Genomic DNA, 24,458 nt, shown 5'->3' with positions numbered 1-24,458 from the left:
AGTTTCTCGCCAACCACGCGGCGCTTCGGCACCCTTTTTGGCCCCCGGGCCCCCATCAGGGATCATGCCGCGATACCCTTTTTGTGCGCAGCGGCACCTTTTAATTGTAATCCAGTTTTCATTGTCTTGTGTTATCTTATGTTCATGCTTCGACGTCTCCTATAAATGAGTGTAAATAGACTTTTTCTTCATCATTACTTGCCTCGTCTCGTCATCGGGTCCTTCACCATCCTCCCCGACGGCACCACCCACCTCAACAACGAACCAAACTTTACTGGCGGATTTACGGACGCCGAGCTTCATTCCTATGGACAGACCTCGAGAACACCGGGCTTGAGCGGGGAAGGGCACGGAGTCAAGATGGCCAATGGTAAACATAATAGAGACGGGTGTGCAGCGGATGATCGGTGAAAATGAACCCGGGCTGGACATCTCGACGAACACCAACCAGACTTTGGCCGAGATAACTTTCGTGTGTATGTATTTATTGCACAAAAGAAGGAAAGGAAGGTCCACCAACAGGCATAAATTGTCTCGCCTAGGGGCGGACACCGGAACGCCTGCTGGTGCAGGGGAGGTGGGATAGGGAGGAAAGAGTACATTGGAATAGGGGGATAGGGTAGAGGGCTTACATAAATATATAACACATGGGCAAGAATAACATATATACAACGTTAGGTGAAAGAAAACAAAACCAAAAAAAACCCGAAACACTAGACATATAAATAAATATCAAAATACAGGACACGAAGGAGTAGCAAAAATGACACCTGCACACTTACACTCGCACACACACACAAATACACACACAGGAATTCTACACTGGCAGCTACACTCCACTGCGACCCGGGCAGTTACGTAAAGTTGTAGCTTAGTGCGTTGTGGAGCCCCGAGGTCCCCAGGTATGCTCTTCAAAATTGGACTGCGAACTGTTTTTTTGTATTCGAGAGGTTATAAAACCGCGGGTACATATGATGAAAATACGAGGCGCATTAAACATAGCTTAGTCTCGCGATGTCGGAGTATCGTCAAGGTGTCAGCAGAGAGCAACGAGTTTACTTCACCAACGGGCCGAACGAGAGGACAGAGGAGAAGCTCATTCCCGCCTTGCAGGACAAGCCACGCTGCGACGCCGAGGAAGCGACTAGGCGCGTCCCTGGAAATAATAAGGTTCTTTACAAAACTTCCATAGGTAAGCGCTGACGCACTGGTGCTTGCCATCTTTTTTTATCTACATTTATTGCAGTCCAGTGCGTCTCGATACTGCAATTTCCGAGGCCTGAATCATTGGTGATTTGAATGGCAGACAGTTAAACGTCGAACTCTGAGGGTGCAGGTTTAGGGTAATAACACACGGAATTAGGCGTATGACATCTCTGATTTACGTCGCATTTTCTTGCCTTCTTTCATAACTAGTATAGCCACAAGTTTTGTTTGGAGAAAAACCGGGAAGCGCGAGAGGTTTGCCACGGTGATCTGAACTCTCGAGTGCCTACATGCACTTCCGTTTCTGCCGACTTCGATTGCGTATAACGTGTGGGATGCTCCGGAAATATGCCTTAACATTAGCAGAGGGAATGTATAGTTACTGTGCAGTACGCGTATTTATTCCTGGAAGTATTTTAATTACTGCAGTTCTTTTTTCAATTTTGCAAACTTCGAGTAACGTGCGCAGAAATTTTGAACATACGAGTGTTTTCGCTTTTTGCCTCCATCACAAGGGCGGATACGGGTGTAGGAACAAATGGTCCCGGAACAAATGGTCCCGGAACAAATGGCCCCGGAACTTATGGTCCCGGAACTTATGGTCCCGGAACAAATGGTCCCTACTCGAAAGTAGGAACAAATGGTCCCGGAACTTATGGCCCCGGAACAAATGGTCCCAGGCACCTGTTCAGGCAAAATGATTCCATAAAACTCCACGTGGGTTCTGTTTAAATTTGTTTTATTTTGCTGGAGTGCAGTTTCTAATTTCTTAGGTTTGTTTATTTTTGTTTTCTTTTTTTTCAGATTTCGTTAAACCGGTTAGCTTAATTTGGGCGATTACAACGATTAAACGCGGTATTTCTGCCAACCACGCATTATTGTGAAAGTGCAGGGCATTCATTACACGATTGGCCCGTTTTCGGATTTTTTTTTGCGTATTTTATCCGGCATTTTTAGTTTAGTCGTCGCATTTTTTATACGTTCAAGACGAACATTCTTATTTATTACTTCCCTCTCTCTTTCGGTATTTGATTTTTGTAATATTTTCCTTTTTTCGGTTTTCCACGTTTTGATTGTTTGTGTGTCCAGCCGTGTTCCAGGAAGCCGCACGTGTCGCGAGACGCCGCTAGTAAGCGAGGGGGGTGACAGGCACAGTGTCGAGACATGCGGACGTCTGGTCTGACAGCAAACATCAGCTGAGGCGCTGGTCAAGCCAGGCTGTCGCGACGGTCAGCACTGTTAAGTTCGTGCTTCTTATTTAATTAATGAAAGCCGCCGGTGGCTCATGCATTGGCATCGCCTACGCTTCTAGCTGTAAGCTCAGTTCCTTTCTTGCAGCCGCAAAGACGCGAAGTTGGGGGTCGCGCAGTGCATTCTTTGTGCTCCTTCCTCTTTTGTGTGGCCAAAAACTGGGGTGCTGAGCCCTATTCTTTTGTTGGTATGCGGTCGTTCGGTGACGAGCTGACGGGAAGCGAAAGGGTGCCGTCTCTAGTTTTTGACGATTTGCGAAGCCGGCGTCAGCGCTGTTCGTTGACGGTCATTCGCCTTAGGAATTCGCCTCGGGTTGAAGGAGCTCTTCTCGGTAGTCTGATGGGCGGCGGCGTCCCAAGGGATTAGCCACGACTCCCTTCCGCGCGCGCGGCGACAAAGGCAGGGCGGGAAGGCGACGACACCGTAAGGTGTTAGCCGCGCGAAGACAGCTCTAAACGTTCGGCTTTGGCTTTTGGGGAGATTCCGCCCGCCAGCAAAGTATTGCCTATTTTCGGAGAAAAACCAGTTTCTGAACTGCAAGCTGTAAAATTATCGAGGTGCAAAATCTTTATTAGTGTTGCTTCGCTTGATTCGAACTGCAGATATCGAAGCATTTCAGGTGGTGAGCACAGTAACTCAGCTTAGCCAACCCAATAAACCCTCATCGAGTAAAGTTCCCTTTTGAAATAGCGACAAAACGGCGAGCGCAATGCACCAGTACAGCTCTATGTTGACTGGCGGTCAACAGTACCGTCCCACTCACATTTTTGATACTTTACATCACCTAAATAATACCGTCACTGTAAATAGGCTCAACGCACTGGATGAAGTCAGACTCACTTCTCAAGTATTAACAAAATTTTGTATTCTTGCGAGTATTGCACGTCAGCCATGTTAATTTAAACAGTTGTGTTGCTCCACTTCATAAGAAAACTGCATTCACGAAGAAAATTACGGTAGCCCGTTATTGTATTCACTTTAAACACCGGCCGAGGGCGGCCCAGTACACGCAGAGTTTTGATTGAAAGGTTCACCACTGGTTTGCCTGGAACTCGGAATAACAAAAAAGTACGAACAAATCAAGCACGGAAGATCGTACACGTGCGACAAAAAAAAAAGGGTTTGTATACAGCATTGAGCTCAAGCAAATTCAGCATTAGCAAATATACTGTGTACGAACAGACGCAAAATACAGTGTGCACAGATACAAGCATAAATATAAATACATTGACCCCCCTCCTTCCCTCATGCAGGCGCTAAGGTGTAGTAGTGGTGGAACCATTTCTTCCTACATTGAAGTTGGGACCATTTGTTCCGGGACCATTAGTTCCGGGACCATAAGTTCCGGGGCCATTTGTTCCGGGACCATTTGTTCCGGGACCATTTATTCCGCGACCGGGGCGGATACACTTCATTTGATTTCTTTATGCGGGTTTACGCGCCTTTGAGATAAACTCTGGGTGTTCATCGTGTTTGTACTAGTAACGGCGGGTACCCTACGCCCTCTTCCCTAATTTCCATAGAAAAGTTACCTTGGGTTGCCCCCCCCCCCGAAAAAAAATCCTGGGTACGTGCCTGCTGTGATCTAATAGTTCAAAAAAATTAAGATCCACTCTACTCTGTAAAAATGGATGACCAGCGAAGCTGTATAAGATACACATAATGCATGGTTACAGTATGCGTACGTATATATTTTTCTCATCATTTGAAGATGGTTGTGACTGAGTCTTTGTGATTGCTTATTAAAACTTGGAAGGACGAGAGTTTTCTACTAGCAGACAAACACGGGGCTCTCCGTTTCGCTCCCGTAGAAGGACGTGTATGGAGAGCAGACGGGAATTCTCTAACGTTTACAACTTCGCTGCGAACTAACCAGTCGCGACAAGTAAATGACAAGGACAGAAGAGCAGACACACGACGACCCGTCTTGTGTCTCCTCTTCTTCCGTCCTTGTCTTTAGCGGTATTTATCACTATGGATTTATAAAGAAAATTGTTATTATTATTATTATTATTATTATTATTATTATCAGAATGTGCGAGGTCTTCGAACTAAGGCGACTGAATTTTTTGGTAACGTTCTGGCTTCTTGCTTTCCGTTAATAGCTATATCTGAAACTTGGTTGTGCCCTGATATCCTATCCAGTGATTATTTTCCTCAAAATTACCATGTATATCGTAATGATCGTGCTTTAACGGGATGCAAACAAAAAGGGGGCGGGGTTCTTCTCGCCGTTGACAAATCTCTCCCGTGTGTGCTACGTAGCGATATTGATAACGCAGATGAGTCTTTATGGGTCGAAATTCATTTCTCTAAAACTGAAAAACTTCTAGTTGGTGTTTTTTACATTCCTCCTGATGTAGCTCCTGAGGCGTTCAATAAGTTAATCTCCTCCATTGAACAGGTGCTTATCACTCATGGCAACCGCAAAGTCCTCCTGCTTGGAGATTTTAATGCTCCTGGTGTGGAGTGGAGCCAGCTAACTTGTTCCCACTACAACCACCACATTGAACAGAAGGGCAATAGGTTGCTAGATTTTTTGGCTTTCACTTCTATGGCACAGTGTAATCGCATAAAAAATTGCAGTGGAAATATTCTGGACCTGTGCTTTTCGAACTTTGATGGCGTTAGTGTGTTGCACTCTGATTGTTCTTTAGTAATACCGGACAGATTTCATCCTCCTCTTTCTATTTCCTGTTGCCTCCCTTCATTGCTCCACCGTTCCGTAAATTCCAACAACACGCAACCTCATTACGCTTTCGCCAGGGGAGATTATGCTGGGCTGTATGGCTATTATTCCGCTGCCCCTTGGTCGACCGTCATTGACCACACTGATGTCAATGAACAAGTCGACCGTTTCACAGAGATTGTGCTTTCGGGTATGAAGGAATACATCCCGCAATATTTACCGAGGAGGTTCAAGTTTCCACACTGGTTTTCTTCTGAATTGCGGGATGCCCTGAAACTCAAGGAACGTGCGCACAGAAAGATGAAGCGCTCTGGTGCCAACCAGTTTGCTCAGGAATTCCGGCGCCTACGTGCCCTATGTAAAATATTGCACAAACGTGATCATACTTCGTACCTGGCGTCGGTAGAAACTAAAGCAACTCACCAACCGGGAGCCTTCTGGAAATACATTCATTCTAGATCTAGTACAACTAAAGATTCTATTCGTCTTCTATAGACTCCAACGGCGATGAGGTTGTCAAGGTGGCCGACTGCTTTGCTCGTCAATTTTCTTCTTTTTTTGGGATTAGCGGTGGTAGTGACAACAGCAGCGCCCCTTGTCACCAGGGCGAGAACTCCGGTTGTTTACAACTGGACGAGAACATCATTCGGACCAGCATCAAGCGGCTCAAGCCCTCGCTTTCTTGTGGGCCAGATGGTATTCCTACTGCAATCCTAAAAACATATGCAAATATATTCGTTCCTGTGTTCACTTCAATATTTAATAACTGTCTCCGGTCGGGAACGTTTCCTCGCTCATGGAAAATCTCTCGCGTATTCCCTGTTTTCAAGTCAGGCCTAAAAACTGATGCTATAAACTATAGGCCTGTCTCACTGCTTTGTTCTGCCTCTAAAATTTTCGAGTTATCTCTTCATACGGTCTTGTCTTTCTCATTTAAACATGTACTCATTCCTAATCAACATGGATTTATGCGTGGTCGTTCAACTTCCACGAACCTTGTATGCTTCATGGAGCAGGCTGTCCCAGCAATCGTTGGTAGAAGCCAACTGGATGTGGTCTACTGTGACATGAGCAAAGCCTTTGATGTTGTCAACCACTCGTTATTGCTTGCAAAGCTCAATCTGTTAGATGTACACGCTTCTTTGGTGGGTCTTATACGTTGCTATCTCAAGGAGCGATATTGCTATGTAAGTGTTAACGGTCAAACATCATTTAGGTACAAAGCAACCAGTGGGGTACCCCAAGGCTCCGTTCTGGGTCCCCTTCTTTTTTCCATTTTCATTAACGATGTTGCTTCTGCCATTCAAAATTCTTCTTTTTTGTTGTACGCTGATGATATAAAAATCTTTAGAGAAGTGCGTAGTGTTCAGGACTGCAATTCTCTTCAGGTTGATATTGTGTCATTCCATCGTTGGTGCACCAAAAACGACCTTATTTTGAACCCTTCAAAAACTAAAGTTGTCTCCTATAGTAGAAAAACTCAACAGCTGCAATACCCTTATGAAATTGCAGGCACCACACTGCCGAGGGTGACCGAAATTCGGGACTTGGGAGTACTTTTTGATTCTCCTCTGACTTTCTCTTCCCACATTGCACAAATTACCCGTCGGTCTCTTCGTTGTCTGGGTGCTGTTTGCAGGTATTCTAGAGAGTTTAAAGGTCCGCTTCCTTTCTTAAAGTTGTATTCGGCTCTCTGCTTACCTCTTCTTGAATACGGGTCTGTTGTCTGGAATGAAACTTGCAAGTCCAATAGTGACCGCATCGAAAGGGTTCAAAATAAGTTCCTTTCTATCTTTAGGCACCGTTTCCGTCATGTACAAGAAGACGCAAACGGCAGCATGTCTTGTCTCAAAAGTATTCCTTCCCTTTGGTGTCGACGAATGAGAGCTGACATTATCTTTCTTTATAAACTTCTTCATGGTGATATTTTGTGTGATGACTTGGTTGCACTTATCAATGTCAACTTGCCGAACAAACTTTTCCGAAGATTTCGAACTTTCAGAACAGATGCTTTAAGTAGACGACGCTCGTCCATCTGCAGAATACAATGTGCATATAATGAATATTCCGATCGTCTTGATATATTCCAGAGCTCTTTGTCTTTGTTCTCTAATGAATTGAAAACTGTTGTAGCTTAAGTGCCTTTATGTCATTTATGTGCCGTATTTCTGTTCCATATTTATTTTATGCAAATCATCATCTTGCTTGTTTGTTTTTCACTTTTCCTGATTTTGTGTTGCTTGAATTTCTGTCGGTTTAAGTGTCAGTGCTTGTAATGCTGAACTTCGTTTTTCCATTTTGAAACTTCCTAACATTTTGTTACAAACCTTTGTTTTATGTGTATAATCTATCTCCGTCATGTTCATTGAGTATTTGGTTGTGTATTTTCAATTTTTCACGTGCCTTCATCGTTTTTGCTGGCCGGGTGTCATGGCTTCTAACACTAGGCTTCCTTTTTTTTTTGCTGTTTTGCATTCTGGGATCTCTGTAACTATTTTTACCTTATTGTTTCTTTCATATATATGGTTTTCTGTGTTGTGTTGTCTTGATTTTAGTTAGTTTTTATGAATGCTTGTATATGGTGTACCAGTACCAAGACCCTAGGGTTGTTCCTGGGCACCAAAAATAAAGGTTGATTGATTGATTGATTATTATTATTATTATTTACCAGCACCAAGGCCTCACGGCTGTTCCTGGGCACAATAAATATACATGATTGATTGATTGATTTATTATTATTATTATTATTATTATTATTATTATTATTATTATTATTATTATTATTATTATTATTATTATTATTATTATTATTATTATTATTATTTCACTATGTACAAGAACCAACTAGTCCAACTGTCGACGCTACTGAAGTAAATGAAGGATAGAGTTGTCAGAGCACCCAATTTTCCTTTAATTTTTGTTGAAAAAATTTGGATGAAACAAAGCTACAGTAGTGTTGTGTACAATACTCTTTCCGTATACATAGATGCAAATGTATTCCCAGTACTGAATTTCTGTAACGTTTGCAACGTCACTGTGAGCCAGCTAATCGAGGCAAGTAAATGAAGCTCGGGGTAATGATAGAGCACTATTTACAACCAATTTCAATATAACTGTTTTTTTGGAAAGTTTTGGTAAACGAGAGTTGCAGCCGTTTTCCGCTGAGCATTTGCGATAAAGTTGGCTTTGCCGCAAGGCACTCTTGCCACCCCAGATTAGTTAAACACGAAAAGACCACGGAACCTCATCCATGAACAGCTTCACTGGAAAAGAAAACAAGAAATAGGAAAAAAATCGCGTTATTTCACTTCCAAGGCGTGCTTTTACTTACTACTATTGTTACAATTCAGCGCGTCGCTACGCTGTTCGCGCGGTCTGCAAGCTTCGTGTAGTGCACCTTTGCCTTGCGGAAAGCCCGCCTTTTCCGAAAAACATTTTGAGTTTTGACACAGCGATGACTCGAGCCGCGCCAGTTGCAAAACACGAAACGAACTTTGTGTCAGCCAACTCGTCATAGGTGAACTCGTCACATAGGGCAAGTCGTCTTAGGCCATTTCGCACTAGGGAAGCTCGTAACCTAGGGCAACTGGATACTTGGCCAACTCGTCACAATTTACGTTTTTTGTCTGTCATGAGTACAGAAACTAGTATAATTCTCTACTTCTGCGTAAACATTCCTCCACACCCCTCCTTCAATGTTTCCTTCGTGGCCTTCGAGGAATACGCCAGACCACACAGCGTATCTTATTGCTTTTTTTCTTTGTGGAGCTAATCCCGTGAGTCATTTATATTATATTTCGTTGGCCCGTTCTGTTTTTTAATTCCATTTTTTTTATTTTTCGGTAATTGGGGGACCACGCTGTATTGGGTATACTTTTGCGATTTGGTTCTGCATTTGGGGTTTCTAATATTTTGATCTTTTGTTTGATGTCATCTGACCAACGATAATTGTGAAGCTGGTTAACTGTTGCATTATTTTTTTTACTGCGACCTAAGAGTGGCCTAGCACGACTGGTATAAGAGCGCCCGGTGACTGTTCTGCTTCGACTATTTAGCAATGGACACAATTAAGACTCCGGCCCACGACTGCCTCAACTATTGGACTTCATAGAGACATCAATGTGTCAAGTGCTTAAGTGCTTGGCTTTCATTTCCCTCCCTTCTTCCCTTACCACGCTCGGACCTCTGGTCTTCCTGTCTTAATAAAGGTGTTTTCAATCAATCAATCTGCGACCTATATACGGGAGCGAAAGTCAAGGCTGGACTTAAAAGTTTACACCCCTCCGTCACCCCACACACAAAAGTGGGACGAATAATTCTTTTTTGGAAGGAGACGAAAAGTAAGAAAAAGAAACCGGAATTTATGCGAACAAACAAGAGGCCATTACAGAAACTACGAGAGGTCAACGTGGGTAAAACTGTCAGGTGCAAGTCAGTCAGGTGCCCCTCTCCCGCCCCCTCCGCGATATCCATCCAAAAGGAACCGTTGAGAATGAAGTAAAGTAAGAAAATATGATCTCTGGGTCAAAAAACTACAATAAAAAAACGCAGCGAAACTGAATACAGAACAAAAAAGGTGGCCCCCTACCCCGTAAAAAACTGTGACCATTTTTTTTTTGCGACAAGAAGGGAAATGAGAAAGGGACAAAGGAACTTGTGTTAAAATGGAAAACCCATTTCAACCACCACCTGCAAACAAACAAAAAAGAGAGGACCCCACGAACACAGGTGAGGTCAACCTGGGAGTAGTTATCAGGGTAGAAGCAGAGTCCTTGAGCATGGACTCTGAAGGACGCTGGTAGGAGCCACAACTCCATCCACGCTTCTCCTCGACATCTGCCAAAAATGGAACCGCAAGACAACATTTCCAAGAACGAGTAGGCCAGTGCTACCACATTTCCTAGTACGGGATCACCTAGAACGAAATGCCCTCTTTGACCAGTTTTCCTAGGACGAGTTGGCTGCGACGAGTGGGCCTGTTGCCCACCGGGCGAAGCGGGCGCCGCAGCCGAGATCTCCTCTCCCTCCCCTCTCTCTCAGACTCAACAAGCGCCGCTACTGCCGGCCCTCACAAACTCGGGAAAGAGTGTTGTGTGTGTCTACTATTTTCGCGCCGCTTGCGCAGAAGCACCGGGAAAGCCCCGCAGCCGTTACGGCTTCTGTGTATAAAACCCACCCTCTCGGTGGATAGATTCAATCGTTTTGTAGCAGCGGATCCATGCTGTCGCCCTGTGGAGTCATGCTGGGACCTCGCCCGTAAGGGTATTATTGTTTCTGTATCGTCGCAGTTCACCTCTCGCTGTGCAGTAAACCAGTTAAGTTTGCCTTCGGCTTCTTGTCGTCACCAAGGCAGCAACTTTTGCTGGCCGCTCGACCACCACGCTAACACACAAGACAGAGGCGATGGTACCCGGTTCGGGGACGCCTTCCCGAATGTAACACTACGTAATAAACGCTTGTGTTGTTGTTCTTTCTAGATTCTATGTGCTTTCTCATTCACTAGACGTTACAACCCAAGCAAATTACGACGCTAAGGAGGCAAATGTGTGCTCTCCTCCCATAAAGCGTGAACAGCATGGAGCATTTTCTGCGCGCGAAAACGCGCCTCGCACACGACAGGCGCACTGGCGACGCCTCTGATACATAGTGCATGAGCTCCGGCGCCCAGACGTATGCCGTTATTCGGCTGTACGCCGCTTACAAAAAGAATGACGTATAACCTGAGACCTTACGTCGGCTGGTCTCCTCCTGAACACCGGTTTCAAAGTATTCTGCGGCCGTTCGCTTTCCGTAATTCGGCCGAGGACCGCTAACCGAATTAAAAATGTACATTCTGGGGCCGTACGTCGGCCGGTCTCCATCATAACACCGGTTTCCCGAAGAAAACGAATATTCTGCCTCCTGACGTGCGGTTCACCGTTGAAAGAGCGAATGCGCGGCAGCCGCGCTCCGTCCGGTCTCCTTTCGAACACGAACTGCCACAAGAATAGGAATATTCTGTGGCCGGTCGCTTGCCGTGCTTCGGCTGAACACCGCTTCCCGAAGAAAAAACGGATGTCCTAAGGCCGTTTTTCGGCCGTTCTCTTTCTGAACATCGGGAGCCGAGAGTAAACTGAATGTCTGGCAGCCGGGTACTTGCCGTTGTGTGCCTGAACACCGGCGGCCGGAGAAATACCGAAGGGCTGGTTGCAGGATGTTGGCTGTTAAACGTATGATCAGTGGCTTCCAGAACCTTGATGCTGGCCGGACATGCCACAAAGCGGCCATAAACGTTCCGGTCATGGGACACACTTTCTGTGCCGCCTGGAGGCACTCAAGGCTTAAGTTCCTGCGTTCACCGAAGTTTTTTTATGAGCAAGCTAAGGAAATAAAACTGCGCCGTTTCTAGACCACATTATTTGCTCTGTCCGTGGGAGACAGTACTACCACGCGGCTGAATGAGCTCCGTCTAGTGCAAGGAAAGTGCCAGCGAATTTTTTATAATTAATCTCAAAGGTGTTCATACCTTGCCAATCTATGCACATATATTTCACGCTTACATTTATAAGAAAAGGGTACAGATTATGCATTTGCTTTTAATTTTCATTGGATTTACGTTTTATAGCTATGCTTTCAAAATGCCGAGCCAACAAAGAAATGGTAGGTAAGCTACCGTAATGACCATTCGGAAGGATATAGATATTTTAACCCCATTCCTGTTTCCCTTTTGTTTCCCTCCCCCTCCTCGAATAACAGAATTCCCTTGTTCAAGAAGTGTTCCCATATTATTTCATTGTCACCTCTTTAGAGTTCAACAGTGCAAAATGTTACATCCTGCATGTTTAAATTTGGTTGCTGAAAGCAAAAGTTGAGTAGATTTTTTGTGGCCCTAAGTATTTAGGGAACTGGTTCAACACAATTTTCTTCTCTCTTCAGTCCTTCTGGGACAGAATTCATAAACCCCTTAGTAAATGGCGTTGCCGCCATGTAAGTATAATTCTCGCCGGATTCCATGCACGTTGATTAGCCAGTCAGCCAAGATAGTCATTTTTATAGATTCGGTTGTTTAAGGAGGCAGTTGAAAAGGTTTGTATGTATACGTGTTTGCGGATACCACGCAGGACCGAAGTGAGAAGCGGTATGGCTCTCTGATACTTCTTTATGCTTGCCTTTGTAGCGAAGAGTGTAGCTAAATCGGAAATTTTGTGACATTTTTTTAGTGACAGAACGCACTCGCTCTGATAAATTTTGGTAGGATAAAAGTTAAAAGCTTCCCTTATTGCACTTTCCAAAATTTTTTTTATTAAAAGGGCGCAATAAAACAAGCGTTTTGAGCAAGATTGTTTTTTGCTAAACTTGGCTCATATCGTTGGTTCATGTTAGCACAATAGTGGATCACGCTGCCATCTGAATTGTTGCATTAATGGTTAAGATGGTGAGATGTTTATTTAAGTGCCTAAACTTATTTCTTCTTTTTTGTGTTTGCGTGTGTTTGAAGGCGTATTCACAGGTGTAAGCGCATTAGCAGCTGCGTTGGCGCTGCCGTCAGATGGTCACGTGATTGGCTTGGACATCAACGAGGAAAACGTTAGCATTGGCCGACCCTACTGGAAAGAGGTACTGTATAGATTAATCTTATTTCGCGCACTGGGGTCTGACGCAGTGGTTCTCTCTGGGTCAGTTATTAGGAGATGAACGAAGTGATTTTTTAAAGCGCAGCTTAGGGTCCTCACTGATGCCGTCGTACGCCAATACACCCCGCAGGAAAGCTAACTTTCTCTGGCGGTGGTGATGGATGATCGTGCGTGAAATGAAAGAGAAAAAAAAAAAAAACGGTTCCCGCGCCCGCAATGAAACCTGGGTCCCTCGCGGAAGCCGGCGCCTATCAGATTGCTCCATTTTGACATTGTCGAAGCGAACGCCAAGCAGCAGGTGCCGATTCGCGCCGTACACCCCAAACCCAAACGTTAGGCTTACGGAGGGCACACCCGGGAGTTGCTGTGGGTATTCTAGAAAAGTGGTGCGTACCTCCAGGGTAGCACATACCAATCTCACACATAGTCGCAGTGGATTGGCCAACCAAAGAATCCATCACGAGAAAGCTTCGCGTTCAACCATCGGCGTCGTTACGGAAACTTAACTATGTGTCCGGCAATACTCACCTACAACAGCTCTGCCATTCAAGTCTTGCGCGTGAGTGCAAGCTTCCGTGATTTTTTTTCCCCGCATAGCTGTCGTGTTGTGCAAAAAAGTCAAAGTCAAATCTTATGACACTGTGAGCAATTTAACGTGCAAGTCATGCAGCAAAGCCACCTTTTTGCGTTACCAGCAATTTGGCAGAAAAAGCAAAAAGTATGGGGGGGGTTCGGTTTCGCGGACCCTGGAGATCCTCTGGCGGACTCCCTGTGTTCCGCGGACCACCATTTCAGAACCAGGGCTCTAATGTTATGAGGCGAATGCGTATCAAGAGGACAGCTGTCCGTGTTCTTGGATTAGTGCGAAGCACTCTATTCAGCGTAATTTTTCGTAATAAGCCAACGTGCTAGAGTTTGGAAGCCTCGAGAAGCAACTCGCAGTTCCTGCAGTTGTTTTGCAACAATATATCAAATGCCGCTAGCGTCAATCATCATGTGGAGTGCCTGCTTCGTTGCCGCCAGAATCAGCATTACCACTATTGCGTAAGTGTGCACTGCAGGACGAGGGCATCCCTTAACTTATGCGCTTCCAACCGTTCCGGTCTTGCGGAGTCTGAGTCCTTTCTTCTACTCCGATCTCTCCATCGAATTAACTGCCTTTCCCAATTGTTGTCTCGTCTCTTGGTAGGCCGTCGGCTATCTTGCAGGTGGTCCACCAGTGGTTACTTCTCGGCATTGCGTGTCCAACCCGACTCCACCAGTTTCTCTAAATTTCAGCTGTCTTCCCCACGAGTTTTCTCCTTAGTCCAAGGTGCTCGTTTCCTATCCCTAAGTGTTGCTCCTATCATCCTTCTTTATTCCATGGTTCGTTGGGCCTACCTAATTTTTATTTCGAGGTGCTAGTGATTTCCCAAGTTTCGGCTCCATACATCACCACCGAGAGTACGCATTGGTTGCATACGATACATTTCAATGACACAGGTAGCTTATTATTTGAGAGTGCTTGCCGAGTGCACACAAGCCGACACTACTTCTACGCTGTACTTCTTCCTCGTGGTTGGCATCCGCCCTGAAAACCTATCCAAAGTAGTTAAATTGATCTACCCGCCTCGGTGGTTAAGCGGCTATGGTGCTGTGCTGCTGAGCCCAAGGACGTGGGTTCGATTCCCGGCCGCGGCGGCTGCTTTTCTGATGGAGGCGAAAAGCGAAAACACCCATGTGTTCGAGATTTCGGCGTACGTTAGAGATCCCCGGGTGGTCAAAATTAATCCGGAGTCCTCCACTACGGCGCGCCTCATCGCCTGCGTAGCGTCGGCGCGTTAGACCCCACAATCATCATCATCATCGTCAGTTAAATTGATCTACTTCAAACATTTCATTATCTATCGGCTCAAAAGAGTGCTTTCTACGCGTCTCTTTGGTGTAAGTTTGAAGAGGGGGCTGACCGCGGTTAGACGCAATAGAATAGAGGGCATGTCTATGTCTATCTCGGCGAGTTGTACAAAATGCTATCTGTGCATCTTGTTGTACAAGGGCTATCTTCTGTCGTACAAGTACTATACAAGTACTATCTGTGGAAGAGTTGTATACAAGTGCTATCCGTGGAACTAAAAGCGCCAGTATTTTGAAGCTTCTTTCCTTTTGCTTTTGCAGGCTGGTATTGACAACAAGATTGAAATATTGATCGGTGACGCGAACAAGTCCCTGGGCAAGTTTGGTTGCTTCTTTTTTAGCGCTTCTTTCATTTTACGCCGAAACCAAATGCGACCAGGAAAGTGAACAACGTGCATGCAAAACACGCACACGTGTGCATAAAACACACTGCTTGGCTAGCCGGTCCATACTAAAAGTCGGCCCATGCTTTTAGGTACAAGAAGCGGGCGCACAGAAAAGAAAGACCGTGGCCAAAAATGGACGGGGCAAAGAGCGACTCTAGCAATCCATTATGCGGAAACTGTACTTTCCGCCACAGTTCAGAAAGCAGACGTTTTCTCAGCCGTTTCAGGTGCCCAAACTATGGCCTCACACAACTTAAAATCACATTTACTTCTGAAGGCACGACACCATTCAGTTCGAAAAAAAAAAAGAGCCGTAATAACTGTCCAACATGGTGACCGGGTGATTGGGTCGCGGTGGAAGAATATTGGGGGTTAGGAACAAGAGACATTATGAAAATCGTCCAGCGTACTATAAATGTAGTTCATTAAAGCACACTGCGACGCCTCCGAAACCATGCTAACATGCTGATGTAGCACAAAAGCGGCGAGTACGAAGGAAGAACGGGGCAGTTACCGCCGTACTTGCCTCCACAGCGTGATTCTCAATTAAATACGGCTCCTGCATGATTGGATGCGAGCGTTGTCCTCTGTCCCGTTTGTTCTTCGTCGTCTTTTCAAGCTTTTCATGACGCTCATTGTGACTGCGCAACATTTCAGTACCATTTTGAAGAACGGTGGAACCCAGCCTTGAAGACGCGTACACGAGGAGAGAGCAAGACGACACACACGCTAGCACTAGCAACAGCTTAATGAATAAAATTGCGTCGGAAAAAGAAGGTTATGGCATGCGCCGTAAGAACAACAGTAAAAAGCCATGCTTATGATGCATTTCAATATCGGCTCTTATTCATATATTCGGCTTCTTTTCCAGATAGCGTTGTGCATACTCAACGCACTCATCAAAGCCGTGCTTTCACACTTGATATGCTTAAATCATCTCCTTTACCCCTAATCCACGTTTTGTCAAAGCGTGGGGTTCATCCACACCCTCGGCAAAGGGCAGGCAAGTTTGCTGTCCACCTGACGTGACCGAAGCCACGTCATACTGCATAGTGCATACCGCTGAAGTAAGAGAGAATATATATAGGCCGACCTGACGTTGTCTGAATGTTCGTCTAAAAGAACATGAAACTCTTCCGAGCCAGCACGGTAGAAAGTCTTCTAACATTTAAGCAATTACTCAGAAACCGAGCAGGTACCTCAGCATCTCAAGCTATCCCTCGTCTTCCTGATACCGAAGCCGAACAAAAAACAGAAGTTTTCTAATAATTTTTTTGAATTTTAGGCCGATTTTTCTCACACTAGTCATCTTTTAACTCATCAAAAAACTCATCAACAATCAAATAATGAACTACCTGGAGTACGTTTAACCATATATCTCCACTCAGCCCGAACCGGTTCCCTCCCGACCCTTACTAGTGCCGACAGTCATGGGCCAAATTTTTTCATTTTCTCCCGGAGGGATATATATATATATATATATATATATATATATATATATATATATATATATAGGCAGTAAAAAACTTCTCGAGGAGCCAGAAGAAATAGTTGAGAAAATGGTAGACGCACGATTAAAAACAAAAACAGTGGTTTACTGACGTTTCGACTGGAGGACCAGTCTGCATCTACTCAAGATGAAGACTGGTCCTCCAGTCGAAACGTCAGAAAATACACTGTTTTTGTTTTTAATCGTGCGTCTACCATTTTCTCAACTATATATATATATATATATATATATATATATAAATCTAGAGAAAGATAAACTCACAAAGCGCGCAGAAATAGTATAAGTAAAGAGTCGGATACACAGCAAGAACAATAACAAACAATGTTTACTTACGTAGCGGCAACGGGACTTGCCTTCATCAGAGTCTTGCTGTGTATCCGACTGTTTACTTATACTATATATATATATATATATATATATATATATATATATATATATATATATATAGTCTGGAAATATAAAAACTCACACAGAGCGCAAAAAATAGGGTAAATAGAGACAGAGACAAACGAGAAAGACATGAAAAATATAAATAAAAGTTTACTGACGTTTCAGGAAGAGGACTTCCTTTCTGAAGAAAAGAAGTCCTCTTCCTGAAACTTCAGTAAACTTTTATATTTAATGTCTGTCTCTACTTACCCTATATATATATATATATATATATATATATATATATATATATATATATATATATATATATATATATATATATATATATATATATATATATAGTTAGTACATGAGGGGCTCGTTGAAGAAATTTAGAAAAATAGGTCGGCAGTCTGGACCGCCAAAGGAGGCATAGGGGTGTTGTTAGGCTCTTTTTTGTACTACGGTTAAGGAAGTTAGCATTTTTTAAATATACGTAAGAAAGAAAGAAAAACAAGCGCCCAGAGTGGGGACCGAACCCACGCCTTTCGATTAGATCTCGAATGCCTTACCAATTCGGCTATCTGGGCGACTGTGTTCTCCTTCACTTTCTGGGGTATTTATATTTACTAGAACTAGATCTGACGCTTGAGGGTGGTAGCCAGCGCCACTCTGACTACACCGGGAGAAGGGGTCCTTCTTTTCAACCCCCGGGGCGTGACTCGAACGTCTACAACCTATCATGAGCGGGTAACTGGCAGGAAACCCTCTTATGCTACCTTGGCATCAAGGCTGCCAGAACAGAAACCCTCACTAGGCTTTCGCAGTATAATATAGTTAGTAAATGAGGGGCTCGTTGAGGAAATATAGAAAAACAGGTCGGCAGTCTACAAAGCCAAAGGAGGCATAGGGGTGTTGTTAGGCTCTTTTTTGTACTACGGTTAGTGAAGTTAGCATTTTTAAAATATACGTAAGAAAGAAAGAAAGAAAGAAAGAAAGAAAGAAAGAAAGAAAAACACGCGCCCAGAGTGGGGACCGAACCCACGCCTTTTGATTTTATCTCGAATGCCTTACCAATTCGGCTATCTGGGCGACTGTATTCTCCGTCATTTATTGGGGTATTTATATTTAGCGCCACTACCTCTGACGCTTGAGGGTGGTAGCCAGCGCCACTCTGACTACACAGGGTGGAAGGGACCTTCTTTTTTACCCCCGGGTCATGACTCGCGCGTCTACAGCCTTTCATGAGCAGTCGACTGGCGGGAAACCCTCTTGTCGAGATTTCGGCGCATGATAACGATCGCCAGGTGGTCTAAATTAGAGACCTCAACTACGGTGTGCCTAAAGCCCGGGTGTAGAACTCGGTGCGTTAAACCCCATAATCTGAATCTGATTCTTATTTCGAGTGTATGAGATTGGCCTCATTTTGATTACTGGATGACTTATTACCCCTGCATGCAAGTGATGATGTCTCCATCTTTAAGAATAATGAATTATTACAAGAGCCTTTTTTTTGTAAGTTGCGAGGATTGCCTACAAGCGAGAGTAGCAATACTAAGACACAGAACACTTACGTGCATTTGACAAGCCACTGATAAAAAAGTCTGCAGAAGGGGACACTGAACACTGCAGCCTTTTTTCATGCTCAAAAAAGCACGCAAATCAATTTAAAGCGAGGTGAACGTACAGCAGTATATTCAAATAACGCTAATGCTATCGGTGTTTTCTCCGCAGACCATATGATCTCTCAGGGAAGGTCCGGTTCATTCGACTTTATTTTCATCGACGCCAACAAAACGGATATGGACGCATACTACGAAAAGAGCTTGCAGCTGGTGAGGCGCCATGGCGTCATTGCTGTCGATAATGTAAGTTACCATCGTGTACACGTCTCTCGCGAAGCGCTAGGTGGTTCCCCTGGGCATGTCTTGGTCCCCCTATTTCATGCGTCTAACGGGTTTGTTCTTTTTACGTACATATACACCGGGTTTCTTAGAATGTCATATGCGTTACTTTCATGAAATGCTCAAATTCAGTTGACGTTCAACGCGCGAGTTCGATTTTAAAAAATTCCTTTAAAGTTTGTGGGGATTCGTTTGTTTGATCCCCTTTTACTCTTCCCGCGAGAGTGGCCTTCAAACGTGCGCTCTTTCCCGCGAACGTGACGTCACCTAGCGGACCGACGCGCCAGCGGGCGCCAACCGCCCCGCTGCCACTACTTCTCGCCCAGCAACCTGCCTTCTTTCCTTGTGCGCCTTATAAGCTCGGCGTGCGCATTTGGCCGCCCTCTTGGCACTTTTGCCCCACGGATTGGGGAGTGGGGAGGTGGGGCATTGAGGAGATCGGAGCCGGATAACCGGGACGCTGCTCGTCCTAACGTTGGCTGGTCTCCTCCCCGCCGCGCCGTTTGGTCGGGGCCTGCTTTTGGCCCTGCTCGGACGCGCAAGGTAGCCCTATCCCTATCTTGCGAGCGGCCCACGTGCAACCTCAGCCATGACCGCCCGTTCGTGCGGGGCCTTGAGACGCGCGTCGGTACAGTGTAGTTCTTAGCCCTATCTTGGCGTTTATTGTGCGCGGTACCACTCGGCCAATAAATCTCCTGGTTCGTCCTGGCCCTTCGGAGCCTGTCGTCGCCTTTGTTGGTGAGTCGAACCCGTCGCGGCGTCTCCCTCGTGGACGCCGCGAACCTCTCTGGGAATTTCGGATGGGTCATTTCCGGGCGTGGGGAAACATCCTGCATCGCACATCGGCTTGCTTAGGCCCACCGAAGCCCACAAGTTACTGTCGAATGCATTTATTGTCGCACTTGAAAGGAATCTGGCCAATGGGCGCGACGACCCGCCGCGGTGGCTCAGTGGCTAAGGCGTTGTGCTGCTGAGCACGAGGTCCCGGGTTCGATTCCCGGCTGCGGCGGCTGCTTTTCTGATGGAGGTGAAAAGCAAAAACGCCCGTGTGTACGAGATTTCGCCGCACGTTAAGGATCCCCAGGTGGTCAAAATTAATCCGGAGCCCTCCACTACGGCGCGCCTAATCGCCTGCGTTGCGTCGGCGCCTTAAACCCTACAATCAAATCAATAGGCACGATAAGGCTCTTGCGGCGTCACTGAAGCCGGCTGACAATTCTGAGACCCAGAAACAGAGAAGAATTGACCATGTATCTGCTCCTTTCGTTGCAAATGTCGACTAAAGACGATAGTGGTCTGGTGCCCCTGCCAGGTAAATTCCTCCCTTCTCTTTCCCGCTCACCTCTTACGCTGTTCCTCTCCCGCCTCGCTCCTCCCAATGTAAACACTCTAGAGGTTTGCTCAAGTCAATTTAAAGTTACCACGTTCCACTGCTCCATGCCTGGTGCCTCGATGGCAGCGCTGCCGTACGGCGGAGACGCGCGTTTATCGAGGCACATTACTACAACGTTTAGAACCACGTTTCCCTTCTTCACGTGCGTTCCAAGCGGAACGGGAACCTATCTAGTAAAACGTTTCGTTACTGTTGCCGTTTTATTTCTTAAAATTACTACGCCAGGAGGTTAGTGGCTCGGGCGACAGCAGGTGACGGGCAACGCGCAGGTGGTGCAACAACCGGCTCCAGGACCAATGTATGCAGACGACATACTGCTGATGGCGGACAACCGGATAGATATGCAGGGCTTTATGGACATATCCGGTGAAGAAGCGAAGCACCTAGGGCTACCTTTCGGCAGAGAAAAATCTGGGATCATGGTCTTTAACGACGTCGCGGAGCACAAAACAGTATCAGTGCAACAAATAGAAATACCACGGGTGAAAGAGTATAAATATTTAGGAGTATGGCTCAACGACAGCGAAGATTACACGCATGCACATGGGGCTCACCTTGAGACGAAATGAAGACGGAACGCGGCTATAATGAACCATAGAGCCCTCTGGGGCTACAACAAATACTAGGTGGCAAGGGGAGTCTGGAAAGGGGTCATGGTACCAGGATTAACCTTCGGAAATTCGGTTCTGTGGGCGCAACCAGAGACCCAAGCGGGCTTGGAGGTAGATCAGAGGGCGGTAGGCAGACTGGCCCTAGAGGCCCACAGCAAAACTACGGACGAAGCGGTACAGGGGGGTATGGGCTGGTCGTCCTTTGAGGCAAAGGAGGCGCAGAGCTAGATGAAGTTTGAGGAGCGACTTCGTGACATGGAGGACGAAAAAAGGGCAGCGAGGGTGTTTAAGTACCTGGATATGAGGAGCATGGATACGCGGTGGAGACGGAGGACCAGACAGCTGACCCAGCGGTACGGAAAGTCGGTAGGGGAAAGTGGGGTATACACAACAGTTAAAAAGCAGGTCAAGGCATGCAGCAGACACGACGAAGTGGACACAGAGAATGAAATTTTTAAAAATCCTGGGTACTTATAGGACAGAGAAACTAGAAATAAGGAAGGAAGGTTTCTATGGCAATACGAGAGGCAGTGCATTGCTCTTCGAAGCACGGGTGGGGTGCCTGAGAACCCGGGCATACACGGGTATATGCAGGCAGCAGGATGAAACATGTGAATGCTGCGGCAGTGATCGGGAAACTATAGACCATATTGTCAGGGACTGCACCGAGATACGGCCGCCGTGGGGTGAGGGGGAAACGACGTTGGCGGAGGCTTTGGGATTTGGGGTGAGGGGGAGCCTCAACTTCAGAGCCATAGAGGTGACGAAGAGAGGACACTGAAAAGGTGGGGGGGGGGGGGAAGTGGGGAAGAGATGGGACACGCAGGCGGAGTAATCACACAGATGAGAATTGAGAACAGCGGGGGTAGGAAAAAAAGGAGGAGGGAGCGATGGGAGTTTAAAACTGGGATGACGGGGAGATGCGGGGAGGAAAGTAAGTGGAATAAAACAGGCAAGACGGTTGCTGACAACCGACACCCCGATTCAAAGTGAGGGACACTAATCATCATCATCAGCATCATCATCATCTGCTGCCGCAGCAGCAGCAGCAGACGCAGACGCAGACGCAGCGGGCGAAGGAGTGAATTTTTTTCTGCAGTGGATGTAAAATTGCATTTGCTATCGCAAAAATTAAACATCCATGAATTTTTCAATAAAGAAACACTGCAAATATTACTATGTATTGATTTTCTACCTCATATTTGCGTAACGTTTTGTTCTTGTTCAACAATGTTTACAAACCCGCCGCGGTTGCTCAGTGGCTAAGGCGTTGCGCTGCTGAGCACGAGGTCGCGGGTTCGATGAATTCCCGGCCACGGCGGCCGCTTTTCTGATGGAGGCGAAAAGCAAAAACGCCCGTGTGTACGAGATTTTGGCGCACGTTAAAGATCCCCAGGTGGTCTAAATTAATCCGGAGCCCTCCACAACGGCGCGCGTCATCGCCTGCGCTGCGTCGGCGCGTTAAAACCCTACAATCAGCAATGTTTACAAGTATGAACATTGCCACCGGACTTAAACGTTTTGACTTGTCGGTGGGTATATAAACCTATTGTGCAGATTCTGTTTCACTTTAGCCGGGCGGCTGAATCGAGTGACAGCTAAGGAAATTCGTGCACTGGATGCTGATCTTGATATTATGAATGAACAACCTGCCAGGCTGTGTGAAAAAATAGTTACTGTGATGTCGGGCCGGCGAGTGGATTCACCAGATTTTCCCTGGTTACGTCTCATCTCAGTTAGGCTGCCCGAGAACGCCAAAAACATCCAGCGGCCAAAAGCTTGGCGAGTTCTTCCCACAAAAGGCAGATTATATCGCTGGGGAGTAACACAGAACTATTCCTCTCCCAACTGCGGTCAATCAGAACACACGGCACACACTTTCTCAATCTGCACTGCAGCGCGTTGCTTTTGGCACATCATACACCGTGCCGCTCCAAGTTTGGGGTTTGCACAGTATCAACTGAGAGAACAGTGCCCTGGCACTCCCCTAGGCAAATTATTCGCAGTAGTTGGCGATTGTGTACTATGGCGTAATCGCTGAAGGGCCGTTGCACAGAATCGCAGGCTACGTATGCAGTGGCCCTTGCTTTCCTTTTTCAGACAACACCTCGTGACCTTTGTCGAAGGCGAGTTGGCCCTGTTGGGTGATGAAGAGTTTCTGCGACATTGGTCTACCCAGTTTATAGAGGTGTCGAACAAAAGGGTTATTATTCATGCCAGCTTTCCAGACCTGGGTCCTTAAGAATTTTCGCAATTACAATTGATTTTGGTGTTAGAATTGGGTGTTATTGCGCTACAGCACTCGTTGTGACATCGACACCAACCTTGTTCCGTATATTGCTGCATTCTTGAAGCGAATGTTTTTGTATCCTTGTTTCCCTCGCATCTTAATCTTTTGGTTGTAAGCAACTCTAAATTGTTTGCATGTTAATTATTTGTCTGCAACTAACTTGAAACTGTTAGTGTATTTCTGTAAGTGTCTGAAACTGGTGCCTTCGGGCTCTGTTAGTTTTGTAGCAACAGGCGCTCCACATGCTTAATTGTTTCTGGTTTTTACGTTGTATCGTTGATACCAGGACTTTTTGATAATACTTTCAAGACAGACAGACAGACAGACAGACAGACAGACAGACAGACAGACAGACAGACAGACAGACAGACAGACAGACAGACAGGCAGGCAGGCAGGCAGGCAGGCAGGCAGGCAGGCAGGCAGGCAGGCAGGCAGACAGACAGACAGACAGACAGACAGGCAGGCAGGCAGACAAAAATGTTCATGTTCAAGTAGCCCAAGAAAGACTATCGTCTTCAAAAAGCCCTTGAGCGACCTTCTTAGTTCTCTGATGGGCGTTGAGCATATGTATTTGGCTTGGGTACTTCGTGACCACCTAATCGAAATACTGGACGCATTTTGACAACGTTCTGAAAGCATTTCAGATTTCAGTAGCAGCTAGGAGAGAGAGAGAGAGAGAGAGAGAGAGAGAGAGAGAGAGAGAGAGAGAGAGAGAGAGAGAGAGAGAGAGAGAGAGAGAGAGAGAGAGAGAGAGAGAGAGAGAGAGAGAGAGAGAGAGAGAGAGAGAGAGCGTGTGTGTGTGTGTGTGTGTGTGTGTGTGTGTGTGTGTGTGTGTGTGTGTGTGTGTGTGTGTGTGTGTGTGTGTGTGTTTGTAAACAGTGTACGTTCACGTGGCGCATATGACATGCCGCGCGCGTACGTACTTTGCTTGAGAACTAATAGGATTGTGCGGCCAAACAGCTGACAATTCGGAAGTAAGTCGAGTAGTTGTCGAAGTTGGTTACATGGCTACTATTTCCATTTTCTAGCAGGATTATGGAGAATAACATTGAATTTGTTGCCCAAAACGGGGAGTACATGCCCCTACCTATACCAGGCTGCGCACAGTATACGTGTCGCTGTTTCCATTATTGCAAAGTGAAACGTGGCCGTGTTGTACGTACGCCAGGTGCTGTGGCACGCGAGGACGTTCAACCCTGCCGTCAAAGACGCCGATACGGAGGCCATCCGGCGGCTGAACCAGAAGCTGTCGGCGGACGAGCGCGTAGAGGTCAGCCTGGTCGCCGTCGGGGACGGCGTCACGTTCGCCCTCAAGAAGTGAATAAAAGAGTGGACCGAGAA

At 46.1% G+C, this 24,458-nt stretch overlaps 1 protein-coding gene and 1 non-coding gene across 2 annotated transcripts in view; one reads left to right on the top strand and one right to left on the bottom strand.

The window, feature by feature from the left end:
* Positions 1-24,458, top strand: part of LOC144155991 (putative caffeoyl-CoA O-methyltransferase 2) — a 30,242-nt gene extending 5,784 nt beyond the window's left edge. The window contains exons 3-6 of the mRNA XM_077687744.1: positions 12,624-12,742; positions 14,914-14,968; positions 18,652-18,785; positions 24,286-24,458. Coding sequence (XP_077543870.1) covers positions 12,624-12,742; positions 14,914-14,968; positions 18,652-18,785; positions 24,286-24,438 — 461 coding nt within the window. The 3' untranslated portion in view covers positions 24,439-24,458. The remainder of the gene's footprint in view (positions 1-12,623; positions 12,743-14,913; positions 14,969-18,651; positions 18,786-24,285) is intronic.
* Positions 17,938-18,009, bottom strand: Trnal-uaa (transfer RNA leucine (anticodon UAA)). The gene has a single exon. It is a non-coding gene; the product is annotated as a tRNA-Leu (tRNA).

The sequence above is a fragment of the Haemaphysalis longicornis genome, unplaced genomic scaffold (genome assembly GCF_048455015.1).
Source record: "Haemaphysalis longicornis isolate Haplotype H1 unplaced genomic scaffold, Haemaphysalis longicornis Haplotype H1 scaffold_1, whole genome shotgun sequence".
Classification (NCBI taxonomy): domain Eukaryota; kingdom Metazoa; phylum Arthropoda; class Arachnida; order Ixodida; family Ixodidae; genus Haemaphysalis; species Haemaphysalis longicornis.
This window is presented reverse-complemented; position numbering and strand designations above follow the sequence as displayed.